The sequence below is a fragment of the Labrus bergylta genome, chromosome 4 (assembly GCF_963930695.1).
Source record: "Labrus bergylta chromosome 4, fLabBer1.1, whole genome shotgun sequence".
NCBI lineage: Eukaryota > Metazoa > Chordata > Actinopteri > Labriformes > Labridae > Labrus > Labrus bergylta.
The window spans coordinates 6,497,782-6,517,216 of NC_089198.1; the positions used below are offsets into that span (position 1 = coordinate 6,497,782).

The window sequence follows — 19,435 nt, forward strand, 5'->3', positions numbered from 1 at the left end:
CATTCAGCTTTTATTTATACTCCAGAGATCATGGGGGGGGGGGGACAACAACCCTTACAACAACGTGGAGTCATTGCAGAACCATACATTGTGGAGCAAACTGCTGCTGTGGGTTAAAAGTATGTCTGAAGATATGAAGTTATTTTAAAGCTTTGGTTCCTTTCTTATCATATGGATGTTTATCTGCTACACTAACCTCAGCAACAAGTAGCCTAAAGCCTGACTCTAGTGGCACTATGACTGTAACTTAGTGCTTCTCCTCACGTCATACATTCAATATGTAGGGTCCCTTGTTCACTTGGAAAACCTGATCCACAGAGACCGCTGTTGGGATCTCTTCGGACAGCACGCGCTCTTTGGTTGGACGTATAAGTTTAGAGGTGTCATGATTCAGTCTTTAGTTTGTATTTTGTCGATTTCAAAGTTCAGGTTTCCTTGTGGTTATTGTTTCCCTTGTGTGCTTTTGTCTTAATGTTTAATAGTTTAGTGTTTCCTGTTTTATTTTTGTAGTTTCTTATCCTTGTGTTTCTTTGTTCTAGTGGTTATGTTACATTCTTGAGTTCTCTGTGTCAGTTCATTGTCGTTTGTCTGTGTTATGCACTGCCTGGCCAAAAAAAAAGTCGCCACCAAAAAAAAAAGGTCACACACTCTAATATTTCATGAGATCGCCTTTAGCTTTGATTACTGCACGCATTCGCTGTGGCATTGTTTTGATAAGCTTCTACAATGTCACAAGATGTATTTCCGTCCACTGTTGCATTAATTTTTCACCAACATCTTGTATTGATGATGGGAGAGTCGGACCACTGCGCAAAGTCTTCTCCAGCACGTCCCAAAGATTCTCAATGGGGTTAAGGTCTGGACTCTGTGGTGGCCAATCCATGTGTGAAAATGATGTCTCATGCACCCTGAACCACTCTTTCACATTTTGAGCCTGATGAATCCTGGCATTGTCATCTTGGAATATGCCCGTGCCATCAGGGAAGAAAAAATCCATTGATGGAATAACCTGGTCATTCAGTATATTCAGGTAGTCAGCTGACCTCATTCTTTGGTCACATAATGTTGCTGAACCTAGACCTGACTAACTGCAGCAACCCCAGATCACAGCACTGCCCCCACAGGCTTGTACAGTAGGCATGATGGGTGCATCACTTCATCAGTCTCTCTTCTTACCCTGATCACTCTGGAACAGGGTAAATCTTCCTTCCAGTTTTTAATAATGCGTTGGGCAGTTCTTAACCCAATTTTAGTAGTTTCTGTAATCTCCTTAGATGTTTTCTCTGCTTGATGCATGCCAATTATTTGACCCTTCTCAAACAGACTAACATCTTTTCCACGACCACAGGATGGGTCTTTCAACGTAGTTGTTTAAGAAATGAGAAGCTACTCATTGCATCAGTTAGGGTTAAATAACTTGTTGCCAGCTGAAAGATAATCGCCCATGCAGTTATTATCCAATGGGAGGCTCTTAACTATTTGCTTAGTTAAATCAAGGTGGTGACTTTTTTTTGGACGGGCAGTGTATGTCCGATGTTAGTTGTTGTCAGAGTTTACCAGTGTTAGTAGTTCCTGTGTGATTCCCTCGTTGGCTCCCTTTTTGGTTTGAACAAAGTAAGTTTTTGTTTTTGCCTTTTTTTTTGTTTGATCTGCATTGGGGTCCAGTTCATATGTTTTCAACACCCGTGACAAGAGGTTGGGCATAAACCTGTGGTGATGTAGTGGCAGACAAAACTCAGTCTTTAGTTCATTTGTCTCCAGCGTCTTGTTTCATGGCGTCCATTCAACTTGGCCCCCTCCTCCTCTGCAGTTGGATGAGCCACCCGCCCCAATCCCCAATGTGAGACATCCGTACTGACCCTACCAACCACACCTACCACTAAAGACACTGAAGTGTACCCCCCTCAAACATCATCATAACTATCGATTACTAAAAATATGTGCTATTGAAAAATATCAAAACTTATGACATCCTCATTGTGTTGTCCATCAAATCAGCTCCAATCAACGTGTGACTCTTCTCAGCTCAGACTTCAGATTCGGGTTTTACAGCCGTCATCAGTGTAGCTCTAGTCCTGGTTTAAAGCGCTCATGGTCTGTGCTGGACTCGCTTCTCGTGGCGTCACATCTGGAGCTGCAGTCTGGATTACTCGAGTCCTTCCAGGAACGTCATCGCTCATCTGCCAAGGGGCTTGGGTTCATGTTGTGCCGTGTGCGTCGCAGCCATATTTCCGGTAACATTTCGTTCCGCTAACCCATCTGCTGCTGGCGCCCGCTCTTCTGTTCCGATGCCAAAAAGCTGTTTGGAGGCATGTTAAGCATAAGAAGCAGACGTGACTGCCCAAGCAGCTCATCAAACTTGTCCTTTGTACTCTCGCTGCAAAGCAGAGGAGGTTTTTTTTTTTTTTAAGCTTTGTAACGAATGCTGATACTCTTCAGCGGGAAAAGTCCAGACAGAACACAGAGACAAGGAAACCAGAGGAAAAGAAACACTCAAGTCCTCAAACTGCTCATTTCTGTTTGTTTGCACAGAGAAGACAACACGGTTAGTGTTGTAGTCAAGACCACACCAATCGAGACCAAGACATACCTGAGACCAGAGTGCCCCAAGACCAAGACAAAACCAAGACCAAGGCAGGGCAAGGGTGAGACCGAGACAAGACCAAGACATTTAGGGATCGAGTCCAAGTCAAGACCAAGACCAAGGCAGGGAGAGACCAAGACCATAAGTATCACAGAAAACATCAGTTAGTATTGTAGTCGAGACCAAACTAACTGAGACCAAGACATACCCTAGACCAGAGTGCTCCGAGACCAAGACAAGACCAAGACCAAGGCAGGGCGAGACCGAGACTATAAATATCACTAAAAAATCATCTTCTTTTGTTTAGGAGGCGTGTCACTAACTTAGACCGTAACACCGGGAAGGTTGCGGTCTTAACCGGAGGATAAAAGACTAACTGAAAATGAATTGAAGTTATTTATTCTTTTAGAAAGATACTAGTCCACCCGGACTGAAACCGAGACGAGAGAATAAAAATGCTTTCGATTAGGAGACGAGACCGAGACCTTCAAAAAGTGGCCTCGAGACCAAGACCGAGTACTACAACACAATACACAGTTACTGAAACAGAATCCATCACATGTTCAACAATATCAAATAAGGATTATTTATGACCAAATGTAACCAATCATGTTTGTCAAATTAAATTTGCATTTTCAGGTGACACGACTCTCTCTCCATCTCTGCTGGACTTCATCAAACATAAAAAGCACTTCATGAATCTGTGAGATCAAAGAAGGATCTGCTGTTTTCTCCATCAGATGTGTGAAAAGGGTCAAGTTCCTCTCGTGTTCTGATGTGGTTCTAAAGCTTCTCTGTGTTTCTGTCTGCAGGTCTGACCTGGGAGGACGACACCACTCAGCAGGTTCTGTCCAAAGAGTTATCCAAGCTGAGGAGGCTTCCCTACAGGCCGCAGCAGAATGGACCGGTGTACAGCTCGGACAGCAGGTCAGAAGTTTACCCACTTTGACCTTTCACAGGTTGACCTTTCACAACGGTGCACACGTCAGCCAGGTTTAGAAAGAGAGCCAGAGCGAGGTACAGGAAGCTGGACTTTTATATCCTGGGGGGTGAGCAATGGGTTCCTCCACATCTAGCAGGATATGACATATCCAAAGTGTTTATGTTAATCAATACATTCAATCAAACTATCCATTTGTATTCTTAAAACACTAAAGTATTCAAAAGTTATCTCAAGACACTTTTACAAAAAAGCAAATCTGGACTGTTTTCCTCTTTTTCTGTTTTGACAAAGACCCAACAGGAATCCACAGGGAGCAAAATAAAGTGTCAAATCTTTCAATACTTTTTGATAACACGTCTTATTTTGATGATCGTTTGTATTCGATCGTTAAAAAAAACTTCAGATCTTCAGTCAGATTTTTGTTGAAAAGCTGCCAGAAGGGAGAGAGGGAATAAATAAGTTGGCATTTCTTTGGCACTGAAACATTGCCAATGTATTTATGCATTTTAAAGGTTTATGTCTGGGTGGAAAAAGTGTGATAGAGAGAGAGAACAAACCAAGAGACGGACAGACAGCAGGACGTAAACAACATAAATACTAACAGATGATACCGATGTCTTTGTGTCTTTGTATCTTTGATCCTCTCTCTCTCTCTTCCAGGCCCGTATCCGAGGCGTTGGACCCAGCAGACCAGAGGGTGAGGCCGGTCGAGGTGGAGCTTAGCAGGAACCTGCAGATGTACCTCCAACATCTCGGCCTCATTCCCAAGACGTCGTCTGCCTCCAGCCAGAGCGCTCCGGGCAAGGTGAGAGAATCCAGGACTCCTCTTCTGGATCTCTGTGAGATCAACTTTGTCTCTAGTCGAGGAAGTTGATGACTTGCTGTACCGACATGTTTTTTTACTTTTTTCAAATATGTGACAAAACTGATAGCTACTATTTTACATATTTAAATACATAACTGGACATTATCGTGGAGGTTGAACTTACAAAGAACCTGCAGACATACCGGCCATAAGTTGATTCTTGGGGCGTGTGTACGGAGGCTGTAGTCCTCGCAGCGGGCGGTCCGGGCTCGGGTCCGACCAGTGGCTCCTCCCCTGCATGTCCCTGGTTTCTGACTCTATCCACTTTCCTATCGCTACAATAAAGGCAATAAAAATCTCCAAAATAAAATAAATCCATAAGTTGCTTCTTAATTCAAAGGTTTGACTTTTCAATTTAAAAAAAAAAAAAAACACCAATATTTGACTTGATAACTCCAACAGTGAACAACTTCTAAGTGATCTTGTGTTGCAAAATCTCAGACAGTCTTTAAAGTAAACGACACGAGAAGAATGAAATATGACTAAACTTTGGCTTCACTTTTCAAAAGAGGAAAGAAAGCAGGTGGGATGTTCCTTTTTAAACTGATATTTACATAATGCCCCTCCCTCCCCTCCCCTCCCCTCACTCACAGCCACCTGCCTCTGCGCACGCACACACACACACACACACACACACACACACACACACACACACACACACACACACACACACACCTTGACTACAGGGAGTCGGGTGTCATCCTTTGCGTTGTCACCCGGCTCTGGCTTCTCCGTCCTAACTGATGTCTTCTCCCAGCATGACCGTTGGGAGCTGAATTAAACCAGTAGAGGGTTCAGGAGTTCACTGGTTTTAATTAATGACCCTCCATGTGACGCGCTCCTCCACCATGTCGATGAGCCCGGCTGAATGGCGGGGGGTGGGGGGGGGGGAACCAAGAGACCAGAGGAGCAGGATGGCGTTGAGCCTGCAGGCGACGCTCGGGGCTTGTGGCTTTTTTCTCTCTCCTGAAAAGTGAAAGGTGTCGGGGTGGGGGTGAGGGGGGGTACAAACATCACCAACACTGTGACCCCAGAGGAATATAAAGATGCCGTCAGTGACAAATACGAGGCCTCCTCGCACGTACACAGCATAAAGAAGTATGACAGCTGCGAGGGAACGTCGGCGTTTATGTCGGGTTTTGTTATGCTAATTCAGGTTTGTTCTGTTCCTGTGCTCCGAGGTGGGCGTTAATGGATCCGCCGGTGACTCTTTGCTTTTGTTGCAGCTGATGGATCTGTTAATATGATTGCATAAATGGATTAATAAGTTGTTTTTTTTAAAAGTGGGCTCCATTTTCATGCCGGTTACAGTTTATCTTTCTCCTCAGATGAGAAATCAAACATGTTCTCTCTGAAGACGTTTTATTTGATTTATCTTTTTATTTTAAATTGTATCTGTACTCCACATGTACTCAGGTATTGTTTCCTGCAATGGATACTTTGGATGGATTCCTTCTGACATTTTATTTGATAAGAATGATTTTAGCGTTATGTCTCACAGTCTCAACAATCTCCGTCATGAAAATATGTTTTTTTTAACCACAACTTCATACCTGAAACTCAAGCCAGACGGACTCTAGAAGTCATGGTGGAAGGTCGTCTCACACTGAACGACAAACGACCACGTGCTCACACTGTACACCCTGATTGTCGGGCCCATCCTGTACGAGTGAAATCGGGGGCAGAGCGTTCACAATTGTCAATAAAGTTTTCAAAAAACTCAGACAGACGGAGGATGAGTGAGGTGAACGTGTATTTCATTTCTTTTTTTTTTATTTGTTCCGTACATGTCAAAACACACACAACAGAAAAAATAAAATAAAAACGATTCACACTTCATCCCATGTACGGAAAGGAGCAGGGAGAAGAATAAATCTTGTTTTGCCTGCCCCCCTTACTCAAAAAGCAAACTATAAATACCTGGATGGTCTGTCCAGTCACTGAATGAATACCAACATAAAACAAATCTGACAATTCAGTCTTCACTTCCTCAGAAATAAGAAGGAAATCCCACAAAACACACTAAAACTGCCAATTTCATACAGTCTGATAACTTTGTTCTTTTACATTTTCTTAAAACTGAAATATCTGTATTTTTAAATTTGATTTTATATATTGTAATATCTTCTTATACTAAGTTGTTGCTAGTTCTGTTTTATTTCCTTGTTAATTGTTTAGCACCAATACACCAAGTCAAATTCCTTGTGTGTGTAAATGTACTTGACAATAAACCCAGATTCTGATTCTGATTTGCTCTGAGCAGAACTACAAGTATCTGTAGCTCAACTAAATCTTTCAGTTTTAATAAACTCCAGTCCAGCAAATTTTTCCAAAAATGTCAGTCTCATAAACAAATATCAAGGAAAATGTTCCCACTCTCTCTCACACACACACACACACACACACACACACACACACTCACTCTGCATCCCCAATAATAGGTTAATTAGCCGCTAAATCATAATAAATAGGAAGACTCATTACACAGGCACACTCGCTGTTGCCATGGAGACCTTGGACGCTGTTGCCCTAGCCGTCGCTGTTGTTGCTACCTCGGATGCTAATCGGGCTACGATTGGGCATTGTGCCTCGTGTCACAGAGGGAGCCAGAAGAAAATTCACTCAGAGCTTCATTTCTCTGCAAGACTCCTAAACGTCTGAAAACCACGACTCATCATCACATGATGTTTTTTTTTTCATTTTTGAGGCACTTTAGGTGAATGTTCTTTGGGATTTAAATTAAGTGTTTCTACTCTTCCTCCTTAGATTCTTTACATCTCACTCTTTGAAGTCAGTCATTTTTCCTCTTCATTTTTCTTTTCATTCCTTGTTTTTGATTTGTCTAAATGACATCCTGGTTTTTACCTACATGTGCTTTCTTTGATTCTTTCAGAGTGACCGTTTCCAGTCGGGCATCCCTGCAGACTTCTTTCGCCCCATGGCCCCGCCTTCCCCTCAGAGGTCGTCTCTTTCATCCCTCCTCCCTCTGCAGAAACAGAGACCCTCACCCGGCCAGCTCCTCGCCACGCAGGCCGACGGCGATCTTCTCCTGGGCACCCTGAGGCAGTATCTCTCAGGGCATCTGTCCCTGCACAGCGGGGGGGCGAGTCCTGACGAGCAGGGGGCCCCCTCGCCCCGCCTGCGGCCTTTTTACAGCAACGGAATAGAAGAGTCTGGGCTCAAAACGGAGACCTTGCAACCCGGGCCCCTGAAGGCGGGAAGAACCCAAGAGGCGCCGGTCAAAGGCCCCCTGACTTCTGTGGACGGTACGTGATTTAAAGACGCATCTCGATGAATTTTAACATCAAGACGTCAAGAGCACATTCACTGACTGTCAACCATCACATACACACACATCATTCAGATTTTACTTTTCAAATCAATCGATCTTTATTTTTACTGCAGAATTCATAACAAGTGTTATCTCGAGACACTTTACAAAAAACACGATAAAGACCTTACTCTTTGAAGACCCAACGTTAAAGTCTTTATATGTGATTTTTCACTCTTAAATATAATATAAATCAAGTATATCCTCTGAAAATAACTCTGTGAGTCATGACTGTCTACAATGGGTGTAGCACCCGAGTCCCACTGTCTGTGATGTTTTCAGAGTTTTCAGAGTCCTATCTTCACTTTGTTTACATCGCCTGGACGGCCGGCTGACTCCTCCCCTCGTGTATAAAAGTTGTTTAATTGAGGGACTAGAGAAAAGAAGAATAACATACTGTACTCACTGCTTAACTGTGTTTCTAGATCACGCTCATTTCAGGTAAATTTACATGCAGTGTGAAGATACCAGCATAATAAAGATCGCTAGCATTAGCATGCTAACACAACAATGCAGCGCGAGTTGTTTTGGTTTCATGCTGGTGCTCAAGGGCGACATCTGCTGTATCAAAAAATCACATATAAAGTCTTTAATCCATCTTTAGCACTTAACAACATTAAGCAAAGTTACAGTGAAGAGGAAAAAACTTCCTTTCAGAGGCAGAAACCTTGAGCAGATCCAGACTCATGATGAATGTCTGATGAAACTGTGTCCGGGTTGGAAAGTGGGATAGAGGGAGATGCAGGAAGAAGGATAGGGACAAAATGGGGGGTTTGGGGGGGGAACCTACAAGACATGAGAGCTCAGGAGCTCCCAGGAAAAGATGTGGTTAGTGTTGGAGCTAGTGCGTCATTTTTGACATTTTAAGATTGAATTGAACATTTTAATTTAATTCAGGAAAATAAAAACAATCACCACGAGACAACAACAAAATCTGTTTTATTCTGCGTCTTCTATTCTAAGTTAAATAACACTGGAACAAGCTGTGAGTAAATCAAAACACATTGATGGGAAAAATAGAGAAATAAAAAAGATGAACTTCCAAAACAAAAACAACAACCCAGATGACTCTCCTGAACATAGCGAGTGTGTTTTTTCCAAATAGATGTTTTTGTTCAAGGTTTTGTTAAGTCGTTTAGGTTTCTCATGATTTGTCCTTCTGTGTGATTCTGCCAGTGTCAAAGCACTTGGCACTTGTTGTTTCTAAAACTGCTGTACAAATAATGACATTATTGTTATTTAATGTAAAGGGTCAAATATATGATGCAAAAAACGCAGATCTTAGCAAGCGTGTTTGTCTGATTTTTGTCAAAAAACAATCTAATTACATTTGTTACTACACACACACACACATGCACAAACTGGATCCTGTGGACATGCACTAATGCAGTGCTCAGGAAGTGAGCTGGCATCTCTCCAGCAACCAGACCCATTTCCAGGTTTGGTCAGCACTGGGACTTGAACAGGCCACCCTCCGATTCCCAACCCAAGTCCCTACATTCATTATAATCCACATTCAGCTGACGAGTCCACAAAAACATATTTTTTTCAAGATATCAAAGGCAACAAAGAAGGCCTTAACTAAAAAAGAAAATTTCAGACGATACATTACGATATGCGTTGCCAGACAAGACGAGGCGATACAATATTATATGCTTTAAAATAAGACGAGACAGTATGAGAAAGATGAATAAGAAAATAATCATTCTGTTTATGTTGCCGTGTTGGAGAGTTTCCTTAGCAACGGGATGTCAGGGGTGATACGGTGATCTCTATGTTCAGTTCAAATTCAAATCTGAGTTTGCTCGTCCGGTGGAGACCGCCATGGAGGGGATAGGGAGGACGGGAATCCTCTCCCTACAGCCAGTATATAATCCTCTCTGACCCTCTCTCCTCTGATTTCTCTCAGAGCGCTTCATCAAGAAGGTCCTGAAGAACGTCGGCAGGCAGCACCTGGACGTGGAGGAGCTGACGCAGCAGGACGTGGACCAGCTGTCCAGCCTGATAGCCGACGCTCTGCAAGTGGTCGACAAGGAGCGAGGACGAAACGGGGGACCGGCGCAGGTCAGACCTGCACCGAGAGACCTGGAGGAGGAACAGAGGAGTCTGGAGGACGATGAAGAGGAGGAGGAGGCGGCGGTGGCGGCTGAGGATGAGGATGAGGAGGAGGAGAAGTTGCTTGAAAATGCTGCGACAGTGAAGCCACAGGAGAGCACTTCAACATCGCCTTCAGCCCTTCAAGGTAATTATACAAAATTCATTTTGTGCTTTTTACACAATTACAGTATCGAGTAAAGAGCCGTTACACACATAACTGTGTAGGTAGACTAAAGAAGGAGCTCTGTAACATGAAAATCAATGTGAAAATAAATAGTCTGGCTGTTGAGTTCAGTGGAAACATAGCCCCTTATAATGCTCCAGAGTCCTCTGAGACCACTAAACATATTTACACTACGAGTAAAAGAAATGCTCAGTCAGCAGTTTAAAGAAAACCACCTGCTCTCGGCCTTCTGTGACGCATTTTTGCAATGAAGCGGAGAGAAGCTCTGCTCTTAGACCGAGCACAACATTCACCTCTCTCCCTCTGTGACGAGTTCATGATGGGAACTTGCAGACATCATAAAGAACTTGCTGACGGTTTTGATATTATTCGATACAATACAATAGAGGATGGGACTAGGCAACAGGAGAAGAGCCTAAAAAATATGTGAAACAAGACGACTGGAGGAGATACAACATGATCAAGAGGAACATTTAAGACAAGATGTGAGATGAGACATACCATATGATGCAGCATGATATGATACAATACGATAAACGTAAGAAGTGATAAGATAGGATACAATGGGTTACAATACTATGAAGTTAATTAACATAAGATCATATTCTCCAATTCTAAAATTCACTTAGCAGATGCTTTTATCCAAACCCAAGCGAGGATCTAGAAAAGAGTAAACAATGTCAGGAAGTGCAGACGATCAGCTTTAAGTGTGATTGGACACACATCGTCTGACAGGAAGTGACCAGAGGCAGAGCTCAACATGGACGGTAAAGTTCTAACCAGCATCAAACATTGGTCATCATCATCATCATGAAGGTGGTAGGTGTTCATAAAGAGCTGGGTCTTTAGCTTTTTCTTAAAGGTGCAGAGGGACTCTTCAGATTAAAGGAGTTTGGTGGTTCGTTCTATGAGTGACATTCTTTAAGAACCTGCAGAGATTTTTTATCTGGTTTTAGTAGAAAAGAACGACTGTCTCAGCACCGGCTTTAAGAATGTATTCAAGGACGTTTCTAAATGTTTCCTCTCTGATTCTTCTTTTCATTCCCTCTCTCTCTCTCCAAACAGAGCGCCACACGGGCGCAGAGGAGCAGAGTGCGAAGGACAAGGTAAGAAATTAATTTTGTGTTTTAAAAAAAGAAAAGGCCTTAAAATGTCAGCGAGATGGCTGACATTATTCAGAGTTATGTAAGACTCTGAATGAAGAGGGAAATGAACCCCACAGCCTTGAGGCTCTCTGAAGAACTTCAGGTTGTGTTTGACATCTGCTGCTGTACAAAAGACTGAGCCGGGATTTAACTCAGGTTTCTAATGAGAGACGCATTTTTACATTTCTGTTGTGCAGAAAGTTTTTTGGTTTTTGTACACAATGAGACTTTAAAAAAATACTTTCTTATCTTCTCAAGAGACTTAGTGCTGTTTAAGGATGATTGTTTTTGTATTTTCTGCTGCAAATACAAATCATAGGGCGTTCACACATGCAGAAATCTCCTGAAAATCTCCTGATATTTCCAAGAGAAGCTGCATGTGTGAACGTAAACAGCTGAATGTTTCGCTCAGACTTCACCCGGAGTTTCTCCTGACGGACCCCCTAGTATTTTTTCTGCAGCAAGTCTGAGTGAGCTGCAGGATATTCACTGGAGAATTCACCTCGAGCCAATAGGAGGGGGAGAGACGTTTATATACTGCGACTGCTGCACAGTGCATTTGGACTGCAGTGCCCATTTTAAACACTAGGTGTCAGAGTTACATACTGCTCCTTTAATGTTGATGTCGAGTCAAAGCAACAATTAATCAAAAGCATTTTAAGATTCTTACGTTTGCAAAATCATACTGTACTTGCTACTATTTTCAAAAATGTTCGCTTGGGAACAAAAGACCCTCCCCCTCTATCAGCATCGTTAAATGAAAGGTTGTCTTCACCAGCAACAAACAAACTGTAGCATCGTTTATGTAACGCTTCCTCTTTCTCTACGCTGTTTGTATCTGCACGGGTCATTTAGGAAGGATTTTCAAACTTTGAAGAGATGTTTGAAGTGTGTGCTCTCTCCATGTTCTTCTCCTTGTATTCATCATCCTGCTTCCTGTTGGCTGGTTAGAGCAGGTTCATTGAAGTATCTGGCTCGGGCAGCTAGCTACAAAGGAATAATAGCACGTTATGAAACCTTTCAGTATGAACTCTGACAGTTTGGCTGTTCTTTGATTTAAGGTAATTATTTCCTCACGCTGGATCGCCAGCAACAGGAAAACTCCCACCAGTTCACTTTGAGCGGTAAGACAAAAGATCCTGATTGAACAAAGCGTCATTACTCCGCTCCAAAACGTCTGAATCTGTAATTTATGGAAGTTTAACACAAACTCATTAGTCCCACAGGCTGGTCCAAAGGTCTTATAATTGAAATCATTTATTATCACATCAAGTTATTCTGATCTCTTTTATAACTTTATCTACCGTCTGCAGAGCTTTAACCCCTTTTTAATTTAAAAAACACACATTAAGTAGTTTGTTAAAGGGATATGTGTGTCAGTGTGTCTCCTGGGTTTATCTGTTAGGGGTGGTGGTCTGTGTCTGTAATTTTTTTTTTTTTTTTAAATGTGTTTGATTTTAAAGGTCCAATCAGCAAGATATCTACTGAATGAAATGATAAAGGTATCTTACTATCTGATCAGACATTAAGGAAACATAATGACAACAATGCAGCAGCCAGTATGTCCTCCTTCTAACTTTAGATTCTGCTCCTGAATGCTCTGGATTTGTTTGGACCAGAGCAGGTAGGCGCTTTTAAGGCGACCCCCCACACGGCCGTTTTAGACACCCCTCGGTTTGTCAGGTATGAGAGCAGTTATCAGGTCAACAGGTGTTGCAGCGATGGAAGCGGTCAAGAGAAGTGGTTCAGATAGAAGTGATTGTACCCGACCTAAAAAGCCTCTGCATGTTTCTAATAAGCTCCACGAGCAGAAACGTGCTCAAACTAGGATCAATATTGGAGATGCTTTTGAAAAATGGAGAGAGGTTAGAACACAGAAAGGTTTACAGACCCATGCAGAGCTGGATAAACACTGAAGCTTCAGAGTCCACCACATGGTGACCTGAGTGAGCATCCACTCTAGAGAGGAGGGGCGGGGGGAGACTCTGATCCTGTATCTCATCATGCCTATAAACCCCTCTATTCTAACGGTAGACTTTAAGAATTAATTGATGGTTAGAAAATTTGTTTTTTAAATTTAATTAGTAACAGAGAGTATCAATGGCTCTTTTTCTCCAGCCTGAGAGCGGGAACCTCTTCACCAAACTTCTTGCCTACCTGGACAAAACTTCCTCGCTCGACTCTCCGTCAGCAAGAGCTCGTAGCGACACCTCCATGGAGACGCCCAGAGGCCTCCAGGTGGGGTTGGAAAACGTCCAGAGTCGGACCAGCGAGGCCGGGGTGACAGTGCAGAAGAAGGACGCCACCCAGTCGGTGGAGGAGGTGTCGGAGGTGCGGGGCTGGATCAAGGAGGTGGCGCCCCCTCCTGCTTCGTTAGTGTACGAGGAGCCACACAAGAAGACGATTCACGCTCCTGAACTCCAGCTGGACGTCAAAGCTGGCAGGAAGAAGGTTCACGCTCCTGAACTCCAGCTGGACGTCAAAGCCGGCAGGAAGAAGGTTGACGATGACGTCTTCGGCTACGTCATCACCGACACAGAGTGAGTAAAAAGCAGCTGACTCAAAGGTGATGATCATGGTCACTAAAACCAGACTGATACTGGATCTATGAGTCTGACATTGATGTTGGTATTTTCAAAATAAAAGCTCAGTTACAGTGGCCATCTGATATTGATAATTGTGAAGGGAAACTTGTTCCACCTGATCATGACCCAATATATACAAGTTATTACAAGTTTATAGCTAAAGTTAATAATCAGATATAATTTAGGTAAACTCTAATAATCCAAGTATGAATCAGTATCAAGGACAGCTGTTAAAATGTTATTGATCTGCAAAAAGTAAAGGATGAAATCAAAGCAGTTCAAGAAGCCTCGTGCGTTTCATGACTTTTTAATCAACAACAACAAAAAAAACCTTCATATGTTCACTCGGCCAGCTCATTTATTTATTTTAAAGTTTGTATCATGAAGCAGACACAAATTTCAGTCCACACCCCCTCCTTTGTTCTCCCTATGTATTCAACAAATCAGATGCATTCTGTATTTTTTGGAAGTTCATCAAAGCAATCAACAAAATAAAAGCTCAAATTCAAAATAAAACACATCAAACATGTTCAGACTCCTGATCTAAACCATCACTGTATCACCATTACGTCAAACCAGCACCAAAACAAAGCATCCAATCTCGTTGGCATGTTGCTCTCTTAATTCCCGTGTGATCTTGTAGTTCCCCTGTGATCTGGCGGCTTGTGGCTCAGTGGTAGAGTTGGTAATCTCACAATAAAGAAAGTCAGGGGTTCGATTCCCAGCTCCAGCAGCCACATGTCCGATGCGTCCTTGGGCAAGAGTATGAATATTTATGAATGGGATTAGTTAACTTTTTGCTCCCCTAATTCAATCGGTTCCACATCTTGGTTTATCTCCATGGTTATAACATCCCAGCAACTTAATTTAGACAGTCAACCAACTCATCTTGAAGCCAGGCTGAATTTAAGACCGATATCGCCTCATTAGTCGGGCACAATGCCCAATCGTAGCCCGATTAGCATCCGAGATAGCAATAACTGCATCGGCCATGGCAACAGAGTCCGAGGTCTCCATGACAACAGCGAGTGTGCCTGTGTAATGAGTCTTCTGCAGTGTATGAATGGATTAGTTACTTCTGATGGACTTTTTACATAACAAGTAGTCAGAATACTAGAAAAGAAATATACAAGCTTGAATCCATTTACCATTTATTCTTGTGTCCGGTTGCCTTCCTCCCATATGCCACAGTCCCTCCAAACATGTGCTAAAGGTCCTGATTGGTCCACAGCGGCTCATGATTACAGAGGATATACATGAATGACTCAACTGTTGTGAGAAACAGAAACTAAATAAGGGAATCTATATGTAATGTTTTCCCCTTTGCACTCTGCATGGAGCCTGTTCAATTACTATTTTTTTTTGTCCCTTGACATTTTACAGCGAGATCAGAGCCGGTGTGGATATAATGGATGGATGCTGACTTCCTATATGAATTCAGGCTGAAGGACAAACTTTTCATTTAAATGCCAGAGAGTCTACATTTTTTCTTCCCAGCAAGCGTCAATCTCCGGAAAAATAAAAACTTTAAAGTTAACAAAAAAAGTTCTTCAAACTGCTCCTGTTGTTCTGTCCGTCCAAAGCATTTTATAAAATGAAATGTGTTTTTCTTTTAGTCTTAATAAGTACCAGTCCAAGAAAACGTAATTTTTCTGTCAACATGTTTTCTGTAACTGAAAGCGCAGGAATTACAAAATCCTCTAGTCGTCTTGTGAATGTGAACCTGCTTTTATATTGAACAGTCTGATGTAACCGAGAGGGCACTGCAGGCTGTATTTTTCCTTCATTCTCAGTCACACCGGGGGCAGAGTGATTTTTTAAAATTGATTTCTCTGCTCCAGTGTGAGATCGAAGACCTTTAGAAAACGAGAGCTGTGCTGTTTGGGTTTTCAAACTTTATCTGCAGCAGCTGTACTTCAGGCTGAAGGCCTTTATGCCGCCCCCCCCCCCATCCTGTCACTTGCCTTCAATACAACAGAAAAGCTGTGATTGATTGCTATCCAGGAAGAGAGCATAACCATTTAGTGCCTGTGTCCACCGGAGCGGATGCACTGGCACATCCCGTTCTCGGGACAAGACCCAAAGTAGTTAAACTTTTTTGAAAATATCCTCAGCGTCAGTTCTTTGTCATTGCGCTCACAGCCCTCTAAGTTGGAAACAGTTCAACTTTTGCAACAACGCCCTGCTCACCAATGTAACCGTCTCCTTCACCGGCCAATCAAAATTAAAGAGGGGCGGGACTTCTGATATCTGTCTGTGGCAGCAGTCTGTAGGGACTTGGGTTACCGATTCAAGTCCTGGTTCACACCAAAGTATGGAAGTTGGTCTGGTGGCTGGAGAGGTGCCAAGTCACTTCCAGAGTACTGCCGAGGTCCCGTTGAGCAAGGCTGGAACCCCCCACAGCTCTGTGTAGCAGCCCCACTCTGACATCTCTCCATTAATGCACGCCCACAGGTCCTGTTTGTGCATGTGTGTGATTCCTATGTGTGTGAGAAGTCTCTAAATAACAGAGTGTAAACCAGAATTTCTCTCAGGGATAATAAAGTATATTTATGTATATATATAAATTACTAATGGCGGTGGAGAAACCAATTTTGACTCGTCTTCTGAGGCGACAATTTCCAGGTGTTGCGCTGAAGCTGATGCCAGGACATGATTCATGTACATTATTTTCATGTTCTCTTGGTGATATTTCCCTGAATAAAGGAACATGTGAAGCACACAGAACTTTTAAAATGGGCCAGTCACTGCTGAGGGGAGCGGACGTTAACTCTTTTAGTAGCTGAGAAGAGCTTTGAACGACATCTTTTTTTTAATATAAGTAACACTGACAACACCTTACATGAAGCTAAATTAAGGTCTCAGTATTCACCATTAACTAGCTAACCTTTATGATCTTAACATGCTAATGAGCAACTAGTATGCTACTAGTTAGCTTGTATGATTTTCAGTGTTGATTTCGACGATGAATGTCGACCTTTTTTCCCCACGTTGAAGACGAACGAATGACGAGCTAAAAATAGATCTTTGAGAAGAAAAACTGTGAATACGTGAAAGTTTAGTTTTCATTGATGAGACTAGCTTAAAATGTTGGTGCCGTATTTCACTTCAAAGTGATTGAGCTGGTGTTGTTCTCTGAAACATGTCGGCAGCAGGACAGGATGTGTCGCAGCGAGGAGGACAACGATTCTTTAACTTTATGAAACAGAGTTTTTCGAGGCTGAATTTCTCTCCCCAAAAAACAGGTGAAGAGCAGCAAAAGTTCAAGTTGTCCTCAGTCGTCAGTGTCCTCAGCACATTCCTCTCTTACCCTTTACAGTCACTCTTTAAAGTGTCTCTTGACATTTTCTGTGAGATCACTGAACTTCAAGAGAACACCACAGTTGTCCTTGACGGTTTGCAAATGTCTCCAGATGCAAAATGCAGCATCCACCAAAACGCAGAAAAAAAAAAACCCCTGACACTTCAAGACTCTTAAATTGATCAGAGGGCAAGAAGCTCCTCAAAGAACGACCTCCTGCTGTACCAGAAGGGTCTTTACATCCACCAGTTTTTACTGTTGTTTTAGAAAGTAATCTAGACCGCTGGTATCACTACAGTAGTGTTGAAGTACTCGAGGTCTCAAGACCGGTCTCGAGACACCACTCTGTGAAGGTCTCGACTCTTGAATAAAAAGCACTTAACCTCGGTCTTGTCTCGGTTTCAGACTTGGCGTACTCCAGATTTTTAATCAAGACCTGTCAGTACCACCACTGATAAAGCCTTTCTAAAACTCCAAATAACAATTCAGCCTCTACGTAAGCTGTTTAAACCTCTTTCATTGGCTCTCTTCTCCCAGTACTGGAGAGCAGCCCTTCCCCTGGCAGCCCTGCAGCGTTCTGCCCCCCAGAAAGGCTTCCAGAGACCTGGCCAATCAGAAGACAGTTGGCACGTGGGGAGGCGGGTCTTAAAGAGACAGCAGCTGAAATGAACTGTTGCAGGCTGAGGCTGAAATGAGGGATTTTATAGACGCCAGTCTCAAATAAATAAAGGTTTTTTTTTTTGCTTCAAATCATGCAAAGCTTCTCTGTAAGTTTCACAGACTGACAACATGACTGACACAAGAAAGTGGTTAATTCAACATTTAAATATAAAACATTGTCCACTTTCTTTCATGTGAAAGAAGGAGAAGGAGGAAGAGGTGGAGGGGGAGGAGGAATAGTAGGAAAAGGAGGAGGAAGAGGATGAGGGGGAGGAAGAGGAGGAGGAGGAGGGAGACAGGGTGATTCATCACAGCTGGAGGAAAACACCTGCTCCACATCACACACACACACACACACACACACACACACACACACACACACACACACACACACACACACACACACACACACACACACGTGTGGATATTTTAACCCCTCAACCTTTAAATGCTTTCCCTTTTTTTTCCTCGCATCCCACACACCTCATATGAATCATGATGCACAAGTACAGTTCTGATTTGCATCTTAAAAACACATTTTATTTCCTTTAAGCTTCTGAAAAGTTATAAAATGCTCCTTTAGATTCTTTAAAAAAATGTGTTTATTATACATTATATTAAAACAAAGGCTTGGAGTTCAGGCCTCAAGCGAGTGAACCTGGTGCCGCTTTTATGTCGAGACCTAAAAGTCAGAAACATCTTCTACCAAACAGCAGAAAAGCCAGCGCTCTGTAGAGCTACTGTTAAAGCTGCTTTAAGGTCCGTAGTGCGGCCCACAGCTCTGAGGATCAGGTGGCAGGTGGCGTGATCACCTGTGTGAGATGTGAAGCATGCTGACTCACACTGTGGAGCTGCTGGGCTGATGATGTCTGCTCTCCAGCCTGAGGAGGCACAGAAAGAGTCACCAGCTGGCTGTGACTTCTCATACAATAAAATAAAAATCTTAGATTCCTGAAAAGTGATTCACCCATCAGTCAGACACATTATGTCATAAAATACAACAAAAAGCCGAACCTGATTTGAGATTTTCACTTTCAAACTTATTTCAATGGCGGTATTCTTCAGATATAAGAGTGATTGGATCGTGCTGTGGCGTGCCCTCGTTGTTCATAACAACATGAGGATTGTAGTATTTCATCCTCCACATCATTTGCAGTGAAGTACAGTTCAACCCTTTCAATATATGACTCCTGGTCTTTCATTGGTGCTGTCAAACTCCTCTATTTGTCCACCAAAGGACAAAACGTTCGCATTGCTTTCACTTTACCATTAGCCGTTAGCCGTTAGCAGCTTAGCGTATCACTCACTGGTCTCCATTCTCTCTTCACCCAGCTCCGCCGTCTCCTTCAACTGTCAGTGCAGACGGTTTCCTCTCGAGTGTTGAAGCACGACCACGACTTTATGCTTAACTTTTGCCACACATGATTGACTAGGCCTGGTTAAAACAAATCGATTCATCAAAGCATTCCAATTATTATTTTCCCAATTCAATATCGATTCAGGGAAATCCAGAGACCGATTTTTGTTTCCATTGTAATGACACCCCTCTCCACTAGGGGGCACTGTGGGTGCTGTGAATTCAGTTCAGGCACAATTTTGCACTTTAGATCATACTGTACTTTCATGGGTGCAACGATAAAATACATTTCTGAGACAGTTTGTTTTAAACAAATACAAACAAATAATTATTTAACAAATCTAAGAAGGTACTGTGAGTAGTTATCTGGGTTTTTCTCTCAT

The 19,435-nt window shown here is 42.7% G+C and overlaps 1 protein-coding gene across 1 annotated transcript in view; it reads left to right on the forward strand.

Annotated features, from left to right (window-relative positions):
* ptprn2 (protein tyrosine phosphatase receptor type N2) overlaps window positions 1-19,435 on the forward strand; it is a 201,750-nt gene that overhangs the window by 30,028 nt on the left and 152,287 nt on the right. The window contains exons 4-9 of the mRNA XM_065954457.1: window positions 3,397-3,511; window positions 4,188-4,332; window positions 7,286-7,658; window positions 9,633-9,965; window positions 11,070-11,110; window positions 13,268-13,689. Coding sequence (XP_065810529.1) covers window positions 3,397-3,511; window positions 4,188-4,332; window positions 7,286-7,658; window positions 9,633-9,965; window positions 11,070-11,110; window positions 13,268-13,689 — 1,429 coding nt within the window. The remainder of the gene's footprint in view (window positions 1-3,396; window positions 3,512-4,187; window positions 4,333-7,285; window positions 7,659-9,632; window positions 9,966-11,069; window positions 11,111-13,267; window positions 13,690-19,435) is intronic.